The sequence below is a fragment of the Mesitornis unicolor genome, unplaced genomic scaffold (assembly GCF_000695765.1).
Source record: "Mesitornis unicolor isolate BGI_N332 unplaced genomic scaffold, ASM69576v1 scaffold38847, whole genome shotgun sequence".
In the NCBI taxonomy this organism is placed as follows: Eukaryota; Metazoa; Chordata; class Aves; order Mesitornithiformes; family Mesitornithidae; genus Mesitornis; species Mesitornis unicolor.
Window position 1 is genome coordinate 30040 of NW_010197773.1, and position 25855 is coordinate 55894.

At 48.1% G+C, this 25855-nt stretch overlaps 1 protein-coding gene across 1 annotated transcript in view; it reads left to right on the plus strand.

The window, feature by feature from the left end:
* Positions 1-25855, plus strand: part of NRP2 (neuropilin 2) — a 71079-nt gene that overhangs the window by 26068 nt on the left and 19156 nt on the right. Inside the window, exons 5-13 of the mRNA XM_010188915.1 lie at positions 2379-2609; positions 3170-3325; positions 5197-5366; positions 6402-6557; positions 14739-14883; positions 15179-15528; positions 16648-16792; positions 21236-21352; positions 23934-24079. Of these exons, the coding sequence (XP_010187217.1) occupies positions 2379-2609; positions 3170-3325; positions 5197-5366; positions 6402-6557; positions 14739-14883; positions 15179-15528; positions 16648-16792; positions 21236-21352; positions 23934-24079 (1616 nt within the window). The remainder of the gene's footprint in view (positions 1-2378; positions 2610-3169; positions 3326-5196; positions 5367-6401; positions 6558-14738; positions 14884-15178; positions 15529-16647; positions 16793-21235; positions 21353-23933; positions 24080-25855) is intronic.

The following is a 25855-nucleotide window of genomic DNA, read 5'->3' on the forward strand; positions in this document are numbered from 1 at the left end:
CTGCTGACAGTCTGAGCTGTCAGGGTAGCCAGCAAGGGTGTCACCAGCTTTAAAGGTCATTGTATTATCATTGTCCACATCAACAAAGGCAGCGTTGCTGCAGCTTCTTTCTTTCTTAAAGGTGACCTAAAAAACCAACTCTTTTCAACTGAGCATTTTTTTCCACACCTTGTGCTAAATTCCTGTTATCACTGTGTGAGAGAGGAGCAATCTGCATACAAACAACTGCATACCAATCTCTGAATCCCCTGATGGGTATCAGTCAGTGGGCTGTGGGCTGACAAAAGAGCCGCCTGCCCTGGCTGGTCCAGCCTCCCTGCTGCTCACTTTGTGAGTCAGTTTGGCAGAGCTGGCCTGAGCTGGGCATCAAAGTGTCCTCTCAGGCTGGTCCGTGCAGCCAAAGCCAGCATGACTCCTGTTGATTATCTGCAGCTTCCTTATAAAAAACCGATCATTGTGTTTGCTGCTATCAGCCAAACTGTAGACAAAGATGCCAAATGCAATAAGAGCCCCCGCACAAGGAAGCTGTTGTCTAATGCAGTGATATACTTAGGTCTCTCTCCTGTCTCTAGAGGATGGGCCCTGACTCTGGGTTTAGTCTTTGATTTTCTACCTAGCTTGGAGCTTGTGTTATTTTGCCTGTTTACATATTTGTCTTTCAAGCTGTTTGGAACAAAGTACACGCTCATCCCTGTTCACAGCGTTATGCTGTGATTTGTGTTTGGCCTTATTTTTTTTTGCTTCTGTGTTTTACCCCACAGGTTCACGCCAAAAAAGCTGGCAGCTTCATTAGGTAGTCAATTAAGAGCCTCTCCTGAGTAGCTCTCCAGCTAGGCACTGCATAACGCAGTGCTGGGATCCTGCTATTACTGCAGGCTGCTGGCCTGACTCCTGTAGGTTAATGCTGAATTGAATAACAAGTCTCCCATTAGTCAGGGGAAGGTTTGTGCTGCCTGGAAGAGCTGGAGCAGAAGGGTTTGTAGAGGAAAAAGAGGGTGTCCCAGTAAAACCAAAGTGGAAACCTTTGTGAATGCTAACGCCGGGTTGCAGCAGCGGCCAAGAGTCTCTCACACATCCCCTTTACCCTCCGATAGCTTCGGGCTGCAGATTTCTGTTGCCTATTGTCTTGTCTTCACAGCGCAGTGGTTTCAAAGTCACCGTGGTATGAATACAACACAAATTCCCCTTTCCCTGGCCACCCTGAGGCACCTTGGCTGTATGAGAGGGGGCACAGAGCTGGCCTGGCTACAGCTGAGGCCAGTGCTGAGGTCAGCAGTAAATAAGAGGCAACATTGTCTGCCCTCCTCACCATGCAAAGGTCTTCCTTAAGGATAGAAATAACTTGCATTTCTGCTGCGAACAGCTTGGTCTGTGAGAAAGAGGGCTCTGTTCCTTCTCTCAGCAGAGATTCCCCTGCCACAGCCCCTGTTACTCCTGCTCTTGCCGTGGCCACGGAGCAGGGATGCGTGCTGGACCTTCTCCTTTGTGTGGGTCTTGGAGGGCCTCAGGCTAGCCACACACTTCCCAAAGGTTTCCAGCTAACAGTGAAGACATTGGCATCCTCCCCCATGCCCTTTCACTGTGTACATATTTGTGCTTCCGGATTTTCTCAAGAGGAAACTGAGGCACAGATGTTTGTGTCAGAGGGGGAGAAGTTGCAGGAGACCAGCCCCTGGGGACACTTTTTCCAAAGAGATGACAACCCCGTGATTCCTCTCTGCCCCTTCCCAATCAGCTCCCTCCCCAAACAAGGGCTCCTCCATCAGACCTGGAGCTGCTGTGGCCCTTTGTCAGCGTGGCCGACGGGTGGCAGCTGCAGCAGCAAGGACCACTTATGGCAGCCCCCTGCACACTGGCCAGCCCTTCCACAGGCTTTGGGGTAGTGGACACAGGTCTCCTGGCAGGTCGCTGTTTGGAGAGCCCAGCAGACAGTGGGTAGGACTGGCAGCGGAAGCCCAGCCAAGCTCAGCATGGCTTCCCTTCCCCACCACTGGCCTGGGGGACATGGCAGGGCACTGGTCTGCCAAACCACAGCTGTGGCTTTGAATGGGATCACTCTCCTGGTCCTGTTTGTGGAGTAATTGTCAGGGGGATCAGCAGTAATTCGCTCACGGGTCACATTTGCAGAGCTGTCTGAGAGATTTAGACACATGCTGTCTACTCCAGTAAACGTGCAGACCTTGTCTGTCCACCTGTGGAAAACTTTGAAAGTCACCCTCTTGGTCCCTGTGGGAATTCACACAGCTCTTAGGTTACAGGACATTTCCAGAAGTGAATACACAACCTCTCTAAGCTCAAAATGAGGTTTCCAGTGTGTCAAGCTGTTGGCATTAAGCTGCATTATTGCTAAGGCTGTGTGGTTTTTCCTGTAACTACAGGCTCTGAGGACTGCTCCAGAAACTTCACTGCCTCTAATGGCACTATTGAGTCTCCAGGTTTCCCTGACAAGTATCCACACAACCTGGACTGCATCTTCACCATCATAGCCAAGCCAAAGACGGAAATCCTCCTCCACTTTCAGCTCTTTGACCTCGAGCATGACCCGCTGCAGGCGGGGGAAGGAGACTGCAAGTACGACTGGCTGGACATCTGGGATGGCATCCCTCAGGGTAAGCCATGGAGTGCTGCACTGCTGTCCTAAGCCTCTCTTGGTGGCTCACAAAACTCCAAAACTGTGCAGTCTGTGTCTGAACACCAGAAATACCTAAGCTCAGACATGGCTGCAGCATGCAGCCTGCCATCAGGGCGATACGTGGCCAGCTGTGGGGACGGTGCACTTGCAGAAGGCTGCATGCATTAAACCCCAAACTACTGCTTTGTTGTAACCACTGATCTGACAACCTCATGGGACACTTTAAGATACCACCAGTCCTCCCTCAGGGAAGGCCAGTGGGTTCATGCAGTGCTGGAAGAACCTCCCTACCCTGCACCAACACTGAGAAACAGAGCAGTTTGGAGCATTTCCCAGCAATTGCAGAGCAACGCCTGCTGCAGTGGATATTTCTGCACGGCACCAGGCCAGTGGATATGAAAAATAGCCCATCCCCAAAGCCTTTCTTTTATCCCAACTCGTCCCGCTAAGGCATCCCTGCTGAGTGATGTCAATCTGATGGTGACCCAGGAGACCATGGAAAAGCAGGTGTGACCTTTACTGTTCTTTCTCTTGCAGTTGGCCCCTTGATAGGCAGGTACTGTGGCACTAAGATGCCATCAGACATCCGCTCAACCACTGGTGTCCTCTCGCTCACCTTCCACACAGACCTGGCAGTGGCTAAAGATGGTTTCTCTGCTCAGTACTACTTGATCCAGCAGGAAGTCCCAGAAAGTAAGTTGGAAATGAGTGCATATGACTTAGGCAATCGTGTCACCTGTTTTTCCCAAGTCTTTCACTTGGCGCATGCATGAGTGAGGCAGGCAGGAGTGTGTCCAGGGGCTGGTTTCCCACCAGCAATGCAGACAGCAGTTACACTAGGTGTATTCTCTGTTTCTCATAGAAGTGAGATTTCAGTAAGTATCACAATTTCTGACCTTTCTTTGACTTTTCACTTGCTCGTGAAGTCTTCTCAATACCTTTTGGGATAGAATCCTTCATGTATGTGTTCAGCCCAAAGGAGTCAGGGGAAGACTTCAGCCCAGTGGGTGCAGCAGATTCATTAAAGCATGGGGGAAAAGACTGTCTCCCTCTCTCTGGTTTTCAAAAAATTCACAGCCCCAAACTACAAATTGGAATTTCTTTGCTGTCTAATTAAAAAATGCCTAAAGCTCTAAGAATTTCAAACCAAAATTTGTTTTAGATCCCTTATTAAGGAAGGTAAATTGATGCAGAGTGAGGAAGTAAGTTGTGTGTTTTGAGAATGAAGAACATTTTGCTTCCTTGTGATAATGCTTGCAGGCGAGGGAAGATTTGTTTTCCCATGGAATTTTACATCAGAGCTACAGTTCTTGACCTTTGTTCACAGTGAACCTGTGATACAACAGAAGCAGCCTTCAGGACACCCCTCAGTCCTAGAGAAAGAGAGGGGGTCCCTGACCCGACACTGAAAGCCCATGACGGAGAGCAGGGTAGAGTAGGGGGTATGCAGAAGCAGGACAGCTGGGTTACAGGCTCTTGCTCTGTGAGTGAGTTAGAGATGTTCTGCTGAGACTGTGAGAGTTACAGACAAGCATGAGCTCTTCACCACACTCAGTGGCTCTGTTCTTTAATCTTCTTTCTATTCTGTTCTTTCAAAGGATTGGCAAATAAAATGTTAACAGCACACCAGCTTGAGATATCAAGCACAAGAGCTGTTAAAGGGCCAGACCTGTTTTGATTTTTGCTGTTGTAAATTGAAACTTTAATAATACCGCTGAGATCTTACCTTGGCCCATCATTTCCACCCAGGGTTGACTTGGCCCCATTAAAAACACAGGCAGTTTGATGGAGCACCATTGGTTTACAGCAGCAACACGCTTGGGCTCATGCAGTATTTCCTATCAATTTTTGCTTTGCTATTGTTTTTACAGGACAGCTGCCATAAAATAAATATGTGCAATAAGATTGAGCTAATTGTGATTTTCAAAGCCTTCAAAGTGAGGAAACTAAAAAAAAGCATACCAGAGTCTTTCATATTCTTGGCTGTTTAATTCCTATGGGCCTGATATAATGTATAATGCATGTACCTATGCAAACACACATACGTACATGCATCCGTACTCTCACATGCACATAAAACCTTTAGACCTGTCCGTTCAAAGTCTTGGTGTTCCTGCGGGCAGCACAGCAGTAAGCACTGTCCTGTTGTGCTTGCCTATTCTCCTCGTCTTGTCAGTGCTTAGATTTCACCTCTGGCTTTCAAGAAGATGGGGAACTTTATGGCAAGGGGACTTGGGACATCTTGGTGGAGATGGAGGAAGGGAAGGGACAGAATTGTGTTGAAACTGTACAGAGGTGAAGGAGATTAAAAAAAGGGAGAAAGTTCTGCACTGTATTAGTTTTTAGAGGGCCATGCAAACATAAAGCTGCCTCATCTTTAATTTTTCAGTGCCATCTGTGAACATACACAACTTGCAAGATGGTGCAGATCTGTTCATCTTTTCCAGGCAGGCAGCTTTGCTTGGGGTTAGCTGGGAGGATAGTTCAGGACTGCCTTCCACTTGGGAGTGAAGTACAGAAACTGTGAGCTGATCTGCTTGTGTGCATGTGTGTGTCTGCTCCAGACTTCCAGTGCAACGTGCCGCTGGGGATGGAGTCTGGCAGGATCTCCAACATGCAGATCAGTGCCTCTTCCACCTACTCAGATGGGCGATGGACCCCTCAACAGAGCCGGCTCAACAGTGATGACAATGGCTGGACCCCCAATGTAGACAGCAACAAAGAGTACCTCCAGGTACACATGCTTTCCACACCCTCCTCTCTTCCCTTACCAAATGGAGCGTCACGCTGTTAAACTGACCCTTGACCATAGGGCTTGTTGAATTTTTTATTGCCTCTGTGGCTCATGAGGAGCGAGCAGCAGGGGATCTGCAGTGCCTCCGTGAAATGCGACAGGCTGGCTCTCCCATTAGCACGCCTGCACAAGGGCTGACTCTCCCATCCCCTCCTTCCTGCCCAAAACCTTGATGGACTTTCCAGCTTATTGAGAGAGACTGAGGGACCTCTGCCACTTACAAGGGCCACAGGCTTCGCCACTGGCCTGAGAATCAAAGTCTCCAGGAGGCACGTGGAAAAGCAACTAGAATAATATTTATCTCATCAATGATGCAGGGAGCACGAGCAGGCTAACGTCAGGCAGGGGGCTGACAAAGCAAAGGCTTTCCCTGGGAACTGGTTACATACACAGTCTCTGTCCGCACACGGCTTCTGGCTGTGTCACATCACTGTGAGACACTGCTTGCTAACGGCCACTGGGAACAGGAGGTGGTGGATTGTCATTCCCTCTAGCAGACATCTCATTCTTCATTCATGGCAGTGCTACCAAGCCATCTCTGCTGACCTTTCTCAACCCACATGGTTAAAAAAAAAAACCAAACAAAAAAAGAGCAAAGCAAAACCAGGAACTGTGGCACTTGCAAATTGGATACCATGCTTTTATTTTACATGGAAAAAGTCAGCCTCTGTCCTGCTTTAATGGACTTGAGCTTCTGTGCAGATCCTGTTTGGTCTGAGGCAGGAAGAAGCCTTTGTGATGGTCCCATATGGACAGACATCAAGATTCTTAGTTACTCTTGTCCTGTGGTCTTATCTGCAGACATCCTGCTAAGGCAACCCAGGGGGTTTGTGCCTGTTGAAATGTGCACCGTCAAGTGAGACAGATTGAATTTACTCCTTTTCGTGTTTCAGAGACAGAGGGAGGAGCTATCTAGTCAATCTGGGCTCTCAGGTGGTCACCATTCTCTCTCTTGTCCCTTTTTCCCTTGGAAAGGTGGACCTCCACTTCCTGACTGTGCTCACGGCCATTGCCACACAGGGTGCCATCTCCAGAGAAACCCAGAATGGCTACTATGTCCGTACCTACAAGCTGGAGGTCAGCACCAATGGGGAGGACTGGATGATGTACCGACATGGGAAAAACCACAAGGTAAAGGCCTTTTTGTCTCCTTTGCATGCACCTTGGTGAGTCTTGCAGTCTATGGGAGGGAGTAGAACAGAGAGATTTTACAAGCCTGGAGGGTTTAATCTGTGAGGGACCCTTTTTCTGATGAGGGCTAGAAGACTGATGATGCCCTGAGCAGAAATAGTCCTTTCTTCTCTGCACAGCAATGAGGAAACACTATTCCTTGGAAAACCTGGCTGCCATTGCATCTTTCGTGATGGCGAGAGTATGTTATTTGACTGCAAATGAAGGAGAAAATGCTTTCACAGCCTGTGTTTTGCCATACAAGATTCATTGAGCTTTTATGGCCATAACGCCGTCTGCATGCTGGGTTAACAATCACAAAACCACATGAAACTGTAGTTCAGGAGTTATTGAGGCCTGGAAATGAAAGGGCACAAATCCTAAGAGGAGATCACACCATCCCAGAGGAAAAAATGAACAATAAATAAGGAGGAGCAATTCAGGCTGCCAGAGCTGTGGGATCTGCGCTAGCAGGCATGGTCAACAAGAATGCATTGAGCCCTGGGAGCTGCTGCATGCTCTTGCTGTGTTTCTGGGAGGCACACAGAGATCGGAGTGAGGGGGTGGGAGGGTAAATATGGGTGTTCAGCCCTTCCAAGCCATGTGGGGGCTGCTGCCTTGGTCTGGTGAGACAGGCTCGAGGTGGTCCACGTAGGAGCTTTGGCATATGAGGAGGGAGGTTAGGGCAGCTGTGGTGCTGGGCTGGTCCTGCTTTGTCACGTGCCTTGGTTGTGTGGTTATCTCCTAGTTAAGAGCACCTCAGGAAAGCCCTTCCCTGGTCTTCTATGGTGCCCACCAGCACTGCTGCCACGGCTCATGTCCTCTCTGTTGATCTGTTGACATGCCACAATCTGTCTGTGTGAACTCGGTGCCTGGGTCCCGCACACCTCCCCCCTGCATGCATGTCCCAGCAATTTCTGCTTGCTCAGCACTTCTTTTAAATTAGCTGTCCCCTCCCTTTGCTGGCACAGGCACTGCTGGCATGAAATGCAGTAGCCTGCCTTGTCCAGGATTCATCCAGACATTTCCTTCCCTTCCGGTCCATGTGATTTCCCCTTCCTCACAAGTGTGTCTCACGGTTCAAATGCACTCTGCTTCCCAGAATGAGTCCTCTCTGTGCAGAGGCCCCTAGCAGGGTCTCATACCTGCAATATTTGGAATGTTTACACTCATTGAGTGCCAGTGAGGTGGTGTCAGTCCTGTTTTAGAGGTAGGGAAATGGAGGCATAGGGCAGCCCAGCACCCCATAGGAGAGTCAGCAGCCAAGCTGGCTGGCTCCAGGGTGAGAGCTTATGGCAGAGCTCACATATAGACCTAAAGCCCTGCCCATGCACTGATATGCAGGCTCTGTGGTCTCCCAGGACTCACTGGCTGCAGCAGACCTTTCTGTGAACCAGGGCTATCTCTCCTCACCCTGGGCAGCCTGTGGAAATTAGTAAGTTTGAGGTCTTGCTGGGACCATTTCTGCAGATGGGAGACTGGCAACATGCTGGGCAGAATGATGGGCTACATACACAGTTCAGTGTTTCAAATAACCACTGGCAATAAATTTACGTTTTGGAGTCTAACTGGAGCAGGAGTATGGCCTGAAGGGTGGTTTTAGTTGCAAGGCAGAGTAGATGTCTTTGTCCTTACATCCTGGGCATTGGACACTGGATCCTCAGCCAGAGTGGAGCAGGACAGCACAGCTGGTTTCAGTGCTTCTGGGACAATTTACATCACTCCAGCAAGACCCTAAAACCTGGCTGGTGTCTCACAGACCAAAACCAAAGCAGTCTCATAGACACATGAATTACCACCACTTCAGGATTTGGCCCTGAAGTCCTATCAAATTTTTTTTTTGCTCTGTTTTTCTCACTTCATAAAAAAAAGGAAAAACCATACCTCTCCTTTTTTACTCTTCTGTTCCAGTCTCACTTCGTTCCCATGTTCTGGCCTCAGTTTAGCAGACGCTTCCCAAGGCTGGAGAATAAGTAATTGCTTTTTGGTGGCTTGCCTACCCCTTGCATCCGGGTGACTGCTTTCCCTCCCCACCGAACAACCAGCTGCCAGCCACTGAGCTGCAGCAGGGCTGGGGCAAAGCCCCTCACTCATGGGCTTCGTGCTGGGGGCCTCTGGCCCTGCATTCCCAGCCTACATTAATCCTCGCCGTTCTTGCGTTAGGCAGGCTCCCAGGTGTCTGTATTCAAGGTGCAGATTTCTCCCTGAATCAGTGCGGCGCTCTGCACGGTTCAGGCTGCAACGGTGGAGTGAGCCATGCCAAATAGATTTGTCAAGTCTGCCGCAGCTTGATTTGGTGCCATGAGGAGCAGGAAGGAAGGGGAGGGGGTGGACAGACAGAGACTCTATATTCCTCTATATACATGCAGATATATACATATATATATACACACACACACATAGATATCTATATATACACACACATCCATATATATATATGCACATGCACACATAGGCATATGGGGTGTATCAAACACTGCTCTGAATTTCTGCCGGCTGTGTGGGCCAGAAGCAAAGCTCTGCCATGTTATAGGCGGGTCAGCTAACATTTACATCTTCATTGGGGAACTAAAGCAAGAGAAAACCAGTGAGTGCAGGAGAGGTGGGGAGGGGATGGTGCTCTCTGCAGAGGATGGGGAGCTCTGACCTCCTCTCTTTCACCTCCTGCTTCCTCTTGCTCCAGAATCCTGTAGAAGAGCGAGGCCAGGATGTTTTCCTGCAAAATGTGATTGCTCACCTCTGAGTCCTCAGCTGCTGGCATTCACGGTGAGGGAAACGGGAAAGACAGGATGAAGCGGAGGAAAACAAGATTAATATGTGCTTGCAGCAGACAGGGCTGGCTGGGCTGTTTCCGTGCTGAGTGCTGCTGCATTTGTGGGGTGGGGAGGCAGTGGGAAGGCAGCAGCAGGTCTGCAGCCAGCAGGAGAGGAGCCCCACTCACACCTTCTTCTTCTTGCCCTATCCCTGCTGGGCTTTCACCCTGCCTGGCAGCCCAGTCCCCACAAAGCCCAGCACAACACACCCTGGATGCTCCTCTCTTCAGGGGGTGATACTCTGTCCTTGCCTGAGGTGTGGGACCAGAGGGAGAGGCTCACCCAGCAACCTGGCTGAAGGGGGATCCTGGCAGGATTTGACGTTTTGTTTTTTGGCTTTTTTCTTTGGAAAGATTCGACTATGAGGATTTTATCAGAACACAAAGTGGACATCCATTCTGATCCACTTCCTTCTTTGTAGGGTTTTGGATTCCAGTTCCCGTGTGGTCTGATCCACTGTGCCTTAGTAACTGCAGAGTTCAGCTCATGGGGATTATGTAGTGTGGCAAGGGACTGGGGGACAGGATGTGTTTCAGGATTTGGCATTGGTTGGGACTGTGATGGGTACTCTCATTGCTTCCATTGCTGTATGTGTAAAACAGAATGATGTAACTGAAACATTTGCTTTGAGAATCTGTAGAAGTCAGTGGTTGAGAAATGGCAGCAAGATCCAGCTGATGTGCAATTTCCATTTCCTACTTATTTTGATGGCTTTGGGTCAGCTCACCTCCCTGAGTGGTATTTCAGGTGGATGCAAGAAGGCAGCTTGACTTGCAGCAAGGTGCTGAATATCTCAGCTGTGCATGGAGCTGGGGATGTCAGAGGTGTTTGGTGCTGGTGGGTACTATTGAGGATGACTCTTTGGAGACCCTTGTGAATTCCTTTAGGAGCATTCCTCTAGGAGCATTCCTCTGTCCTTTCAGTTCTTTATGGGGTCTCCTGTGTTCATTCACCCAGGAAGGGAGAGAAAATATTTCAGTCTTGTTGCTTCTTTGTCTGGAAAACTCAGGAAAGGCTTGTGTGATCACCCAGAAGGCCACAAGTGCTTCTGCGCAGAGACATCATGGTGCAGAGGGTTTGCCCAGAAGCATCCCCAGCTTCCAACCTGCTTCTGCTGCTTTTGCAGGCAGGACAAAGACATCAGGCTCTGGGAAAGGCAGCCCTGCACATTCACCCTTGGTGCAGTATCAAGGGAGAATTACAGCCCTGGCTTTGCTAGCAAGGCTGCAGCTTTGTACTTCTAGGCCTGATATCTCCTTTGCAGCATAACAGAGTGCCATTCCTCATGCCCCTGGTGACTCCCAGATCTGAGAGGAGCCTCTCAAAGACACAGCGCTGGCAAGCCCAGCCCAGCACACTACGCCTTGCCCAGGCGGCTGTGCTTCATTGAGTGTTGCCAAGTCTCGTTTTTCTTTAACCTCCTTGTTCCTGGATTTAATAAATCCAGAACTATCCACCCTCCACTTGAGCCAGAATCCTCCCACCATCAAACATGCCCCATTTTATGCCTTTCCTATCTGACAAGGAAAATAATCTCCCCTACTTTTCTCCTTCATGCTTCTCTGTCTAAATCCTGAAGCCTTAATCCTGTTAGCATGCTCTGTTCCAGGGCTCTGTCTCCACAGGAGTAACATAATCCTGCAGTAAATCTAGTGGGTCCACAGAGACACATACATACGGACGAAGGCAGGGCTGCTGCCATCCTTGGCCTTCTCCTCTGCCTCTCCCAGCCGCTTTCTTCAGCTCCCTGAGAAATCGCACAGTGGCCAAGCAGCACAATAAATAAAGTAGGCGAGAGGATACCTCCTGCCCCTTCCCTGACTCGCTGCCTCTTCGGCTTCACGGCGCTTTTTGTCTCTCTGTCCTTCACTCCCTTCACTCCAAACTGTCATTGGCACAATTCCCACACCCACTGGAACTAATGCAGCTTCAGAAATCCCCCCATCACCCCGCGGCCGTTCCAACATGTCAGAAATACGACTTGTAAGTGTTGGTGTGGAGACTGCATGTGTGTGCATGTGGAAAAACTTGGCCAGTCCTCCTCCAGCCTAGACACCATCTCCCGCCACTTGCTTTCTGCAGCAAATTAATTAAGCAGGTCAGCTCTCATTGATTATCAATTTAATTTTACATGTGGACCTGCCGACTGGACTAAAACGGAAGTAAATGTAGAGTATATGGGATGGGGTTGGGCAGCTTTTTGATGCAGCAGGGAAAATTAGTTCCCTTGACTGCTTCTTGGAAGGTGCTTTTAATTTGTTAATGGTTTTCCCATTCGTCTTCTGGCTCCGTCACCCTTCAGCGTGTGTGCGTGTGTGTGCGCATGTGTGCTCTCTGCTGAGTGTGTATATATCTATCTCCCTACATCACAGCCAGATTTTTTTTTTCTGCTGGTGTAAATTACTGTGACTTCTTATACTTCGATGGCGATATGTTGATTTACACCATTCTAAGACTTGGCTCAAAATATGTGCTGAGTGGGATGGGAAGCAGATAGGATGGGAGGAATAGCAATGTTCTATTTTGGTAAGGGGGGAGAAATCTTTGCTTTCTTGGCGCTCCCAATTTCACACATTTTCCTGCTAGTTCTTCCCATGCCGTGAGTGCTAATTTGAGGCAGGACGTAAAGCCTGTTCAAGTCAATGGGACTCTCTCCATGGTGCGTTTGGGCTCTGAGGTTGGCATTTTCAGTGCAGAGAAACTGTGTGCTCAGGGTCAGACTCTGGTCAGAAGTGTCAGGACCTGCGGAGGTCACCATGCATTTCCACCGGGGAAGGAGGCTGAAAGACTAGGCATGCGGGAGGACCCCGCTTCTCCAACAGCACTAAGCACTTGCCCTCTGGAAATGGCCCCTTCCTGTTATGCCGAACAGGGTGCAAAGCCATGACTTGCTATGATCAGTTGGAGCTTTTCAGAAACAAGGTTCACTGAGGCAGATCCTGCCAATGCGGCTGGTACTAGAGCTGGAAGTCAGGTGTCATTTCTGCCCTCATAAACTGGCAGTCTGGAGTGTCAGGGCTCCCATTCAGAGTTAGGTAGCTTGTTGAATGTGATCTAGTCTGAGGAAACTACTGGGCCCCACATTGAAAGCAGAATTGAGGTTGTTCTCCTTGGAAGCAGGTGGTTGGGACTAAGGTCATGTAAGAGATGCTTTCAGCAATGCATGTGGTAGTGATAAAGTTTTTGGGCTCAGTCCTGCTTCTGCTTTCTGTCAAGCTTGACTTTGCAGAAGTCAGCAACAAATTATGCTAGTGTAAATTTGGATTCTGGCCCCTGATGCTCGTATGTGCGAAGTGAGCTAAAAAAGAACAAAACTGGAAATATGTTAAACCAAAAAGAGCAGCAAACCTCATCAGTGACTGTTAAACATGCTGGTCCATATGCAACCTTTGGCTCATGGAGTCTTCAAACTGCTGATTGTGGGAAGCGAAGAGAGGTTGCCAGGAGAAGACTCCCCCAGGCTTGCTGCCCCCAGGCAACTGCTGGGGCCACCATCAGAAGCCACCCCTTGGGACAGAGGGACCTTTGGGCTGACCTGACATGCCGCTCCTCATGCTAAAATAGTTGCACCAGCTCAGATAGACATTTCCTGTCCTCCGGTGTTAGGTTCAGAGGCAAAGTGTTGTGTGTCAGCTCCTGTGTTGACATAAAGCTGGAGGCTTTGCTGTGGTGTGGAAACGTATCCTTTTCAGCCTGTGTGTGTGTGTGTGTGTGTGTTCCCAGAGGTTTACAAGACACAAACACACGCATGCGTGGAGAGTGTTTCACAGTAACCACTCTTCTTATAGCCCTCCTGCTGGAAAAAAGGGTATTTGGTGTCTGCTGAGCAAGGAAAAGGATGGGAAGTAGGGTCAGACAGGATAAAATAGGATATTAAAAACACATAAACCATGCTGTGTTGCTAAACGGTAGCAGCATGATATATATCCTCCAGATTAGCATTTCTGCTCAAGTTCACATCAACTCCAAATCCCAATTACCAGCCAGATTTGCAACCAAGGCACTCAGTGGGGTGGCTGCTCCCTACCCGGGTAGGAGTGCTACCATCCCGGGCTGGATGGTGATGTGCAGAGGCAGCACAGAGCTGGTTGTGGTGCTGTGAACAGCCACTGTTTCTCTCTGTGAACACCCTCTGTGCACCCTGGTGTGCTGGATCCTAGGAGAAGAGCAGTAACCTGTGCCGTCTGCAGGCCTAGAGCAGTGGGTGTCTTTGAAAATGCTTCTTAGCCGCTATTCAAGGCTAGAGGCCAGGATACAGCCTTACCCTTTTTTCTGTCCCAGATCATAGAGATCTGTAGTTGAATTGTTTGACTCTTGCCTGACAGGAGATTGGTGCCAGGGATTACACTTTCCTGCTTTGCTCTGAGATAAACTTAGCAGGAGCTCCTGTACTTAGCATGGCATATGTAGGGTAGGAGCCTGCAGAAGAGCCCAGCCAACATCTCAGTGTGAATGCAGCTCCTGGCTGAGATCAGTGGACGCTCTAGCCCTGTCCTGAAAGCCTGTGTGCTTGGAGAGAAAGTGGGCAACGGCTGCAGCCTTAGTCTGTGAGCTTTAGTGCTTTATACTGGGGACAGAGAAAGGGTTGAAAATAACCCTCAGACTGGGTATTTCTTCTTTCCCCTGTTTTCTTCCCCACTGCAACCTGAAACACAAGTATTAAGTCCTATTAAAATAATGGGAAGGAGGGGTGGATCTAACATCCATCTGGTAGTTATTGATTATAGCCATCTGGTAAGGCAGCAGCCTTTTCACATCATGTCGGATCTTAAACCCTCCTGAAAAGCTGTCTCTGTGTGGCAGGCTGTGCGTGTGCTGGAGAGGCAGGAGCAAGGAGCTGGCTGGGATGGTCACTCATCGCCTCAGGCAGAGGCAGCATCCTCCCTGCTCGTGCCACTGCTTGCACACGATGGTTCCCAGTGGAGCTCAGTGTGAGGACGTGTCGGGATGTCAGCCCATTTACCCATGGAGGAGAGGCAAGGTCTCATGCAGCATTCAGGGATGTCTGGCCTTTTGCATCGGAGCAGCTGTAGGTTTAGGGGTGAGCTTAAAGCAGCCATGGCTTGATAGTCCGAGGTGCCTTGGTGTGCCACGAAGGGCTACAAGCTCCTGGGTCACCTGCCTGATGAGTGACTCTGTCCACCATGTTGTCCTGCCAGTGGCTCAGGTCTCCTTGCTTGCCCCTGATTGCTTGCCCTGGGTAGAGGCTGGCCTTACCCAGAAAGCCTCTCTTTGGTTTTCCCTGCTGAAATTATTTCGACTGCTGACCTGGTTATTTCTTTCTGCCTGGAGAGGACATAACTGTATTTGTGCCTCTTCTCCCTTGCAGACGTTTCAGGCCAATGAGGATGCCACGGAAGTGGTTCTCAACAAGATCCACAGCCCGGTGCTCACACGCTTTGTGCGTATCCGTCCCCAGAGCTGGCACAATGGCATCGCCCTGAGGCTGGAGCTGTATGGCTGCCGCATCACAGGTGAGGGTCCCCTCCTCCCATTGGCCTCAGCCCTCCTCTCTGTCCCTCTGACAGCCTATCCTGAGATACTGTCACCCACAGCTCTCATGGCTGCTTGGGGTGGGAATGTTGATGCTGTGAGCAATATGGAAGCATCCATCCCATGGCATGTGCTTGTGGGGACAGACACCCAGGCCCTGGAGGCATGGGGGAAGCACCCAGTGCTGGTTTCACGCCCAGAGCAGAAACCTGCAGGAAAAACCACAAGTGCTCCCTTCAACCACCCCAGCTGTTCATGCCCTTTTCTCCCCTGCAGATTCACCCTGCTCCAACTTGCTGGGAATGCTTTCTGGCCTCATCCCCGACTCTCAGATCTCAGCCTCTTCCATCAGAGGCTACGACTGGTCTCCCAGCATGGCCCGACTGGTGAGCAGCCGATCTGGCTGGTTTCCCCGCATCCCCCAAGCCCAGCCTGGGGAGGAGTGGCTGCAAGTGGACCTTGGCATCCCAAAGAATATCAAAGGCATCATTATCCAGGGAGCTCGTGGAGGGGACAGCATGACCACCACCGAGTCTCGCTCCTTTGTGAAGAAGTTTAAGGTGGCATACAGTATGAATGGAAAGGACTGGGAATTCATCCAGGACCCCAAAACAATGCAAGCCAAGGTAGGCACTGCCTGGAGCAGCTGCAAAATGAGATAAGTTTCTGGCTATCTTCAATCTGCCTGATGGGTTCTTGGGAAATTAGCTGTCTCTCCCCACAAAAACCTTGCGAGTTTGGGTTGTCACCATGAAATTCCAGGTTTTGTCCCCCGATCATGCTCCTAAGCTGTACCAGAGGGTGTAGGTTCCACTTTGCCCCAGGGCTGGCAGTTTCCCTCCATTTCTTATTGTGTACCAGGCCTGGGGATGTGGACATCATCTTCTGCTCCTCCCAGCTCCTGGCAAGTCAGAGCCTACCAGATTGCATGTTCAACTATGTTTGACACAAACTAATTACATATTTTAAGGGAAAAGGTGTTGCTGCTGAGGCTTGCACCTTTAGAAGAGGAAGGTGAATCACAACTTCTCTTTGGGAAAGTTGCTATGTCTGAAATCCCATTTGACACAGTGGCGTGCCCCTGAAGTTCCCTGTGTGCTTCCCATATTGTTGGAGTTCCCCATAATCTTTTTGCTTAGCGGTATGGGAGCATCAGGGGGCTTGAGTAACAAATGAATTCTCTGTTACTGCCTGTTCTGTTTTTATGCAAACTCATCTGCTTCTGAAAATTCGGGTAAGTTTTAATTTTTCCTGATCCTGAGTCTTAGAAGGCCTGATGCTATCTATAGCCCTCTGTTTATTCCCCACAGACTTGAGTTCATATACGTAAGCTGAAAAGCAGCCGTACTTGGACTGTGAGGAAAACTGAGCGTTTACACTATCCTAGAACATGCAGTAGCTTCTTCATTTGCCAAAGGACAAATCTGATCTTATTTATATGTGAAGTTAGTGGATGTTCCCCAGACTTCCCCTGTGTGGCTTGGATCAGAATCTAACCCTTGGATATAAAGCAGAGGCCAAGAGAGATTGTGCAAGTTTCTTAGAAGCAGCCTGTCTGATCCTCTTGAAACTGAGGAGGAACAGCCCAATTTCTGCTCAGCTGGACTCGATGGCCCAAAGTCAGACAGCTATAAACTATATCAAACTGTGGCTGTGTCCTGCCAGACCCAAATTATCTAGTCTGGTAGGGAGCATGTGGGTTGCATACATCACTTGCCTTTCTTTCTCTCTGTCTCTCCCTGTAGCTCTTTGAAGGCAACATCCACTATGATATCCCTGAAGTCCGGAGGTTTGACCCCGTTCCTGCCCAGTATGTCCGAGTGCACCCAGAGAGGTGGTCCCCAGCGGGAATAGGAATGCGCCTGGAAGTGCTGGGCTGCGACTGGACAGGTAGGAGCTTCTGTGCCTCTACCCACTGCCTCTATCGGGGCCATGACGGGTGCGAAACCAGCAAGGTGCAAGTGTAAGGTTATTTCTCTCCCTGCTGTCCCCACTCAGGGCCATACAGTGGCAGGGAGACTGCAGCCTTGAAGGCTGCGTGACCTGAGCCCATCTTTTTACTTCCACCTTAAAAGGAACCGCCCTTGATTTAGTAGCAGCAATGTTTGGACACCAGTCCAAGCTTTCACACAGAACCCCATGCAGGATTTCTCCCCAGCTCCCTTCTACCTCCTTTCAGATCTTCAATCTGGATGTTGTGCAGGCTATCCCACTCTCCATGTTAGATAACATTTGGGCTTTTTAATCCAAATGGGTAAGACATGAAGTAGAAAGTGAAGCAGAGGTGCAGAAGAGGGATGCAGTGACCAACGCAGGTATCTTGAGCTGCCACAATAAGGTTTTGTTGTAAAAACAACTGTTCCTCTCGCATTGAACCCTCTGTGAAAATTATTTTGCAGACAAGGTTGGGGGTTTAACTCTACGACTTGCCTGCAACAACCCCAAGACCAGGGAAGTTTGTTCACTTTTGCCCACCTGTTTTTCACAAGTGATATACCTTGCAGCCACCATTACGTTTAATACAGAGGTGAAAACTGACTAACATACTCAGTGGGATCAGTAGAGGTTGTGCCTCTGAGCCTTCTGAGTCTTGATGGTGATCGATTGCTCTGCAGTTTCATACCCAAAAGCCAAAAATACACTCAACAGCTTATTGTGTCTGATGGTAGCTTTTCAGTGCCAGGGGCTAATTGTTCCTTTTTAAAATCTGTTTTATTTTTTAATAATCTGCTTAAATATGAATCTGGTGTCCAGATGTCAGTGATAAAGAGGTATGATTTCCATTTTATAAACACATCTGTAGAAGGCATTTTCTTGTAAGAATTCCCATTCTAGGAAGCTCAAAAGACACAGCTTCCTTCTACCCTTTTGTGGAGTCTCTACTACCCTTTCCTCCTGTGATGTGCTGTGAGATACATTACAAACACTTAACAGCAAATCACAGAACACATTTACACACAATTAATAATGATAATTTGTCACCTTTGAAGCCAATGGCCAATCTCCCCCTGGACTGGGAATCCATCATAAATCATCTAAACTTTAAATGAAGATTAAGTCTTAATTTAAATCTTACAGAATCTCTGGGATGTTGTAGGAGAAGCAGGTGCCGTGGCTTTCATGCAAGCAGTGGGAGCTGAGGCTCCATGCAGACGTGGTCAGGCAGCTCCCACATCGTTGCTTCCAGCAGCTCCCAGGAATCCCCAGCTTCCAGATACCTACAGACCATTGCTGGCTGGTGCACCACAGTGCTGCTTCACTGCTGCAAAGGAGAGCAGCAGTCGCACAAGACCTCCGAACATGTACATGTCTTACCCCTTCATTGCAGTCCTTCAAATTACAGAACAAGAGGGGTTTGGCATCCTCAACTTCTTGTGCTATTTTTTGGTCCAAATTTTCTTTCACAGCTATGTCCACGTTCAGTTTCAATAGCAGCAGCAGCAGCCCATGTTTTTTCCAGGCAGGGTGCTTTATGGTCATTTCCCAGTGTGGCTGTCTAATCATTTGCACATTGTAATGTTTAAAACTCAACTGCCAAGTCATAAATATTCGTAGCTTTATTGATCTACAGGCATTCAGCTTTGTAATCAGAGCAGGGCTTGTAATCTTCTGGATTCACCATGTCATAAAAAGCATTTATATCCCTGATGCAACCTGGGGAGCAGAGATAGCCCATGGCATTATCTGCATGTTAAGTCCAGGCTGGCTACATGCAGCAGTCCTTGACAATGCCAAGATACAGCCCTCCTTTACTGGGATGACCCAGGCATGGTACAGAACTGGCTTTGAAAATGCAGGCAAATGCACTTGCTTGGGAACAAGATTAAGAGAGGGATTAAAACAAGCTGATTGAAAATATTTTCAAGTGAGGGCCTAAGACCATGTGTACCCTGCCCAGCTGTTTTTCTTTCTTATCAGCAAGGAGAGTCTTAATTACTGAGTCAAACAGGTAACTTAACAGCAACTGGGCTCACAAACTAGTTGGCTAGTAGCTCAAAAATTGGCAAGCAGGCAGTCAGCAATTGACTGCTTTCAAAGACCTGCCAAAATTTTTCCTCTGAAGAGTGGAGATTGATGAATGCTTGCTTGCAGCTGGTTTTCTCTCCTTTGAAGTTCCAAACATCTGGTTTCAATTGCTCAGTGACTTTGCATTTTGATCAGCCATTACCACCAGTTGCACAGACACTTGCTGGGCGAGGGAGAGAGAAAGCGAACAAGCAAGACCTCTCCTTTTCACTTTCCATTTCACACATCACGTTGTCCTCCCTGCTATTTTCATTATCTCTTGTAACCATCGTGTTGCGGCTCTGCCATGGTAACTGATTTTTCAAGATATATTTCTGCGTCTTGTCCAGGGCAATGCAACACTCTTGATTTACATCCGCTCAGCATCTGTGTCCCGTCTGGGACTTGGCTTTCAAGGCCCTTCCACATTGTCACATTTCAGCTATAAATCTCAATATACGAGAACAACAACCTAAAAAAATGTACCAGCTCTAAATAACTTGCAGCTTTTGATATGTTGCCTTCACCTGCTCCCTTTTTTGTCTTTTCATTTTTATGACATTTTTCTGTGCCTGACTGCTTACAATTTGCTTCTTGGTTGCATTTGGAGTTTTATGGGGTTGTAACAATTTTGAACTTACAAATTAAAAGACTTTGAGGTTATTTGGTATTTTATCCTGAACAAAAGACAGCCACTGGGATTAAAAAAAAACCCAAACAAAAAACAACTGACATTTTATGTGCAACATGTTTAATAACAGAAAAAGAAGCCTATGGAAAATATTCAATGTATTTAGCCATTTCCTCCTGCTTCTGGCTTTATTAAATGATATCCTGAAGGGTGCCGACAAAGAAACACCATCACACATAAGTGAGCAAAGCAGCTGCTTTTTAAAAATTGAAAGAATCAAGCCTGCTGTACTCGTAAAAGGAGAGACTGCTGGAAACTAATGTCATTTACTGCTGATCTTAATATCCTTCCCTTTCTTGCTTAAATTTCCCCTGACACCTGCTTGGAGGTTGTTTCACACGGGCCATGTTGGAGAGAGGGAAATTGGACAGAGACCCTTTGAAAGCATAGTCAGGAGCCTGGAGTGTGAAACCAGATGCTTTCTGCAGCAAGCCAGAGTGCGCTGGGGGATCCTCTGGGTCCATTTGCGGTTATGTCATTTGTGGGTTTGAGTGACTTGTTTTATAAACTGGCACAATTGGTGAGAATGTTGTGTGTGTTTTTTTAACATCTCATATGCCTTTATGAAAGAAAAAGATGTTCTGCCTGTGATCTCTCTTATCCAGTAATGACAGCTAAGTGGATTGCCAACACCAGTGTAGTTTAAAAAATTAAGAGAAAAAGTAGCATGTATTTCTAGAGGACAGCCTTGTCCAACAGGGACTCTGAATCAAAGGAACTCCCATATGGAAACAGACAGTTCACTTGAAGTTCGAACCATGCTGACATTTGTAGCACACGGAATCACACAGAATCACAGAATGTTAGGATTTGGAAGGGACTTCAAAAGATCACCCAGTCCAACCCCCCTGCCAGAGCAGGATCACCTAGACCAGGTCACACAGGAACGCGTCCGGGCGGGTTTTGAATGTCTCCAGAGAAGGAGACTCCACAACCTCTCTGGGCAGCCTGGTCCAGTGCTCTGGCACCCTCACAGTAAAAAAGTTTTTCCTCATGTTTAGACTGAACCTCCTATGCTCCAGCTTGCTCCCATTGCCCCTGGTCCTGTCATTGGCTGTCACTGAGAAGAGCCTGGCTCCTTCCTCCTGACACTCGCCCTTTACAAATTGATAAACATGAATGAGGTCACCCCTCAGTCTCCTCTGCTCCAAGCTAAAGAGACCCAGCTCCCTCAGCTGCTCCTCATCAGGGAGATGCTCCACTCCCTCCATCATCCTTGTGGCTCTGCGCTGGACTCTCTCCCCCAGTTCCCTGTCCTTCTTGAACTGAAGGGCCCAGAACTGAACACAATATTCCAAATGCGGTGTCACCAGGGCAGAGTAGAGGGGAAGGAGAACCTCTCTGACCTACTCACCACACCCCTTCTGATACACCCCAGGAGGCCACTGACCTTCTTGAACGCAAGGGCACAGTGCTGGCTCATGGTCATCCTGCTGTCCACCAACACCCCAGGTCCTTTTCTGCCTGGCAGCTTTCCAGCCACTTGTCCTCAAGCCTGTAGCGCTTCATGGTATTCTTGTTCTATCTCCTCCTGCCATTGAAAGAACATGATAATTTTTTTTGTTGCTTTGTGTTCTCCTACCTAGGCTTTTTGTACTGTCTATTGGAAACAGCATCTCTACTCTGTTTTTTTCCAGATGTAAAGCCCACTGCAGAGACGCTGGTGCCCACTTTGAAGAGCGAAGAGACCACCACCCCATACCCAACTGATGCAGAGGCAACTGATTGTGGTGATAGCTGTGGAGAAGAGGAGGGTATGTATCAGAGCAACACATCTTTATCTCAGTAAAAGATGGGTTAAGAGCTAAGCAAATACTCTTATCTTCCTATTTGTTCCTATACGTGGGGCTGATTCCTGGAAAGCTTAGAGTAATATTATTAGCAATAGGCCAAGATTTAAGAAAAAAAAACAACACAAAAAAACCCCACAAAGAACCCACAAAATCAACTTGCCAAAATCTGATACGTTATATCAAGAGCAAGAGATAGCAGCTAATTCAGTCCCTAGAGTATGAGACTTGAAGAGCTGCTCTCCCAGCTTCCTTACATGACCTCAAGCAACTCACTTAGTGCCCCATTTGGAGCCATCTCTATTCCAGATCCCCTTGGCTGGGTGTCATAAATTCAGCAGGTGATTCAGGGGAGAGATTCAGACTGCCTGGTATGCAGGGTTCCTTTTGCAGAGGTCACAACTGTGGGAGTAAATCACAACATGTAGAAAAATCTGATGTCCTGAAGACCTGTCTGTTAAGGATCATCTTCCTTAATATCAGCTGCTTAAAATTTAGGAAGACAGTCTGGGCTTCTTGTACAGACAGCAGAGGGGAGCACTAACTTCAGGCAGGAATTTGTCCCCCTGGTCTTAGATGGCTATCAGATGTACAGGGAATGGTTTGCTATCTGTGATACTTGCTTGCCTCTTCTGAGTGTAGAAGAGGCTGTATGTTAGTTTAGACTCTATGCTGTGCTTGTGAAGAGCCAGTGCTGGGGGGGACTAATCCTCTCTGCCTCAGATCCCTACCTGTCATAGACAGGTAGGCAGACATCATATTCTTCTGCTCCTTGCAAGGGGGATGTAAGCATCTAAAGCTTGGGACATGTCCAGATTAAGGGAAGTGGGCATGGAAGAGTTGTGCAGGGTTAATTGTACAGTGCAGTATGGAGGAGATGCACAGCCCCGGGCAAGGCAGCAGAGCCTGGGCCTCAGCACTGGGGCCTGGGCATTTACACAAGGATTTCAATGAGAAATCTCAAGAGGAAAAGCTATCCTTTGAGATAGCTCCTAGGACTTCTGTCACTTCAGCTTCCAGTCCCAGAGAAAAAATTAATGGGTTTTAAAATACATAAATTAAAAAAAGAACATTAATTGGCTTTTTCACACCTCCCATCGGGATTCTGCTGTAGTTCAGTTCTGGAAATGCAAGTTGCAGAAGTAGCTCAAAGGGTCTGATTCTCATTGCTTTGCCTCAGTGATCAGACTGTGCAACCCTGCTACCACTGAGGCACTTGGGAAGCTGCCGAGAGGAAATTTAGGCCAGTAACAGTCTCTGCAACAACACGATTCCTGGGTGGAGTCCAGGGCAAGAGAGCAAGCAGAGTATGCCGTGGAGCGTGGAACCAGCCTCCCTGTCAGCTTCCCTCAGATTTAGCAGCAATTTTCATTCTCATACTTCATAAACAATGAGCGTGTTTCTCTGGACAATCAGATTTATGACAGCCAAACAGAAACAATGCTGCTCTCCAGAGTAGGAGATTAGATTGGAAGAAAAAGATCCATGCTCTGCATTGTTTTGTTTTGAAGTGGGAGCATGTAAAGAAAACCCTCTGCCCCTCACAACAAATTCCCCTGATGCCTATCGCTCGAGTCACTCACCTCCTTCTGGCTATCATTCATTTTGTGGGCACTATGATTCAAAACTTCCTCTTTGCTCAGGAAAAACCTAGCCTATATTTGGGCTGTGACGTGCATGTCCAGTGAGTGCTCGGGATGGTCTCAGACCGTTTCTGCAGCCTCCGTGCCTTATGGCTGCTTCTCTCACCAAAGGAGCCAGCAGCTGCCCGGCTGCTACGTGCAGCTCCTGCCATGTGCTCTCCTCCCCACAGACCTCGCTCTGCAGGAAGGCTCTCCAGAGCTTTTAAAGCTGTTGATACAGGGAAAGTAGCTCTGCTCCTGTTTCACAGATGAAAAGTTAAATGACTCGCCCAAAGACCATGTGGTGAGTCCATAGTGGAGCTAGAAATAGCAGCTGGCTCCTTCCACTGAGAATCCAAAAGCTTGAGCTCATGGTGGCCCCACATTTCCCCTGGTAGCATTTCCATGAGAAGGTAGGAAGTGGTGAGTGACAGCTCACCACATTGACAGACAACTCCCGTCTGGTGCAAGTGGCTAGATCTGTCACTCAGGAGCTGGGTTTCTGGAGCACTTGAGATTCTCCTTTTGGAGCCAGAGCAGGAACTGATGAGCACAGGGCACTCAGGAAGCACTCTTCCCTGACATTTAAGAAGGTATTTAATATTTGAGGGCTCTAGGGGATGAAGAGAAGGTGCTGATTAGAGTCTGGAAGCATTTGGTACTTGCTTTTATATTTGCTTAGTTTGGTGGATTAGCTGCAGGACATGGTGTGAGCATTTTGATGATGCAGAACTTAAGGCTGATCCCTGGAGCTGACGAAATGTGAGATAGGTTAAAAGCATCAGTGTGAGTGAGATTTCATGCTTTCTTCAGTATTTGAGGCTAGCCAGCTATTTTAGTTTTGTGTTGGTTTTTAATAGCAACCCTTCATGGGTAGATAATTTTTAATACAATTTTATTTTGCTTCTATTTCTTTTTATAAGATTTCCATCTCCCTGCGAACTTCAACTGCAACTTTGATCTCCCTGAAGACCTCTGTGGTTGGTCACACGACATGGCAACAGGTTATATGTGGTCTTTTCAGCCTACAAGCACCTGGATTGGCAACTCTGAACCAAGCCCTGAGACTGTACCTGGTAAGATGGTTAATACCATACCAAAGTGGGAAGAGGGGACTGATGGAGCTTTCTCCATGTGAACACTATGACTGATTATTGCACAGCTATCAAGAGTTGTGAAGGCTGTGCAGAGCTGAACGTTTTCTTTTGCGGAAGCTTTCAGACACTTCGCTTTATGGTTCATGACTTATTTATAGAACTGTAACCGCTGGCACTGAATTATACTAACTGTCCTCTTGAGATAGCCTTGAATTGGACACTAGGCTTTGAATCCCCTGTGACCGTGTAGGTCAGACCAGGCTTTGTGTTCCACATCCTGATCCAAATGTCCTCTGTAGGGCCCAATGCTTTTTCCCCAGAATGCATTTCCTCTTTTGTTAGAGATGCATTTCTTCCTCCCATATGTTGCTCAAATTGCCTATAGCCTCCACATATTCTACACTCTGGGCTTTCATAGGCTAGATTTCAGCCTCCTCCAAGTGAAGGATGAGCTCAGCCCTATGAATGCAGAAATATGCCAGCTTCTTGCTGTTTGACTTTTGCTCTTTTTCTCTTCTGTGCTTTGGAAGTAGAAGATTTGCATGAGTGGGGAAGAGCCTAATTTATGGAGGACCTCACTGAGATGTGCTGGCATGGGTTGGAAGGGAGCCTGCCTCTGGCAGTGTGATTGATAGATCAAGTTCTTTGGCTTCACATCTTGGAACCTGCCCCAGGACCAGCGCCCTTTCCTTACCCTCATTGACTTTGTGGCACGGGTGGCACAAGGAACATTTGCCAGTTTCCTTATAACAGTAGACTGCATCACTGTAACATCGCTTCTCTTTGCTGTCAGTCCTTGTTTATTAAACTCAAGGCTACCCCAGGGAGAGCTGGCTGATCTTACCTGGCTTCAGCTCTGCCCCGATACCCAGTGACTCCAGTGTCTGCATGCCATGTGCCCAGGGAGCTGTGCATGCTGTGGGCTCCTCCTGACCCTCCCCTGCCGTAAGGTTGAGTCTCAAGATGCAAACATTCGGGCGAACCTGTTAGCCACCTGGCAGAGGCACTGGCCAGATTGGCAGTGCCGCCAGCCAGTTGGAAAGCCATGCAGCCAACACCTGGTAGGCAGTGCTAAAGAGGAAAATATGTATTCTAGAAACATATGGGAAGAGGAGAATCTGCTACATCTCCACACACAAATCACCCCCACACAAATGCACACATCATTTCTCTCTTCAGCTCCTGAGGTGCTCGGCATTTTTCTGAGAGACACAGTAATGCTGTAAGTGCAGCCTATATGGACATATGACAGATTCTTTGGCGTGACATAGGGTCACAGTGTCTGCTATGGAGAAAAATATTTTCATATTTCAAGTGTTTATCTCTCTTCAGCATTTGAGTGCTTTAGAAGATTAATATCTGGAGCTCAGTGGGGCCTCAGGCAACAGGAGAGAACACTTACAGCCAGCCCCAGACTTCATAACCCTCCCCATCTCATTCGCTGTAATAATGTTTAATTAATATAAGCCTCCTGCAAGTAGGATAAAAATTACTTATTTTTATAACTCAGACTCAATTTTTCATTTCATTTCCTCTCCCACGAGTCTCCCTACAATTAGTTGGCCATAGTTTCTTAGAAGAGTCTTGTGTGTGCGCACAAGTATGTGTGTGCTTGCACAGCCTGGGAGAGGCTGGTGCTGCCTCAGACAGCTCAGCATGCAGTTCTGGTTTTTACCCTTTTATCCTTTCTTCTCTTTCTTAGTAATGAACTGCAAAACCTCATCGCTGTGGCTAGGAGAACATTTTCC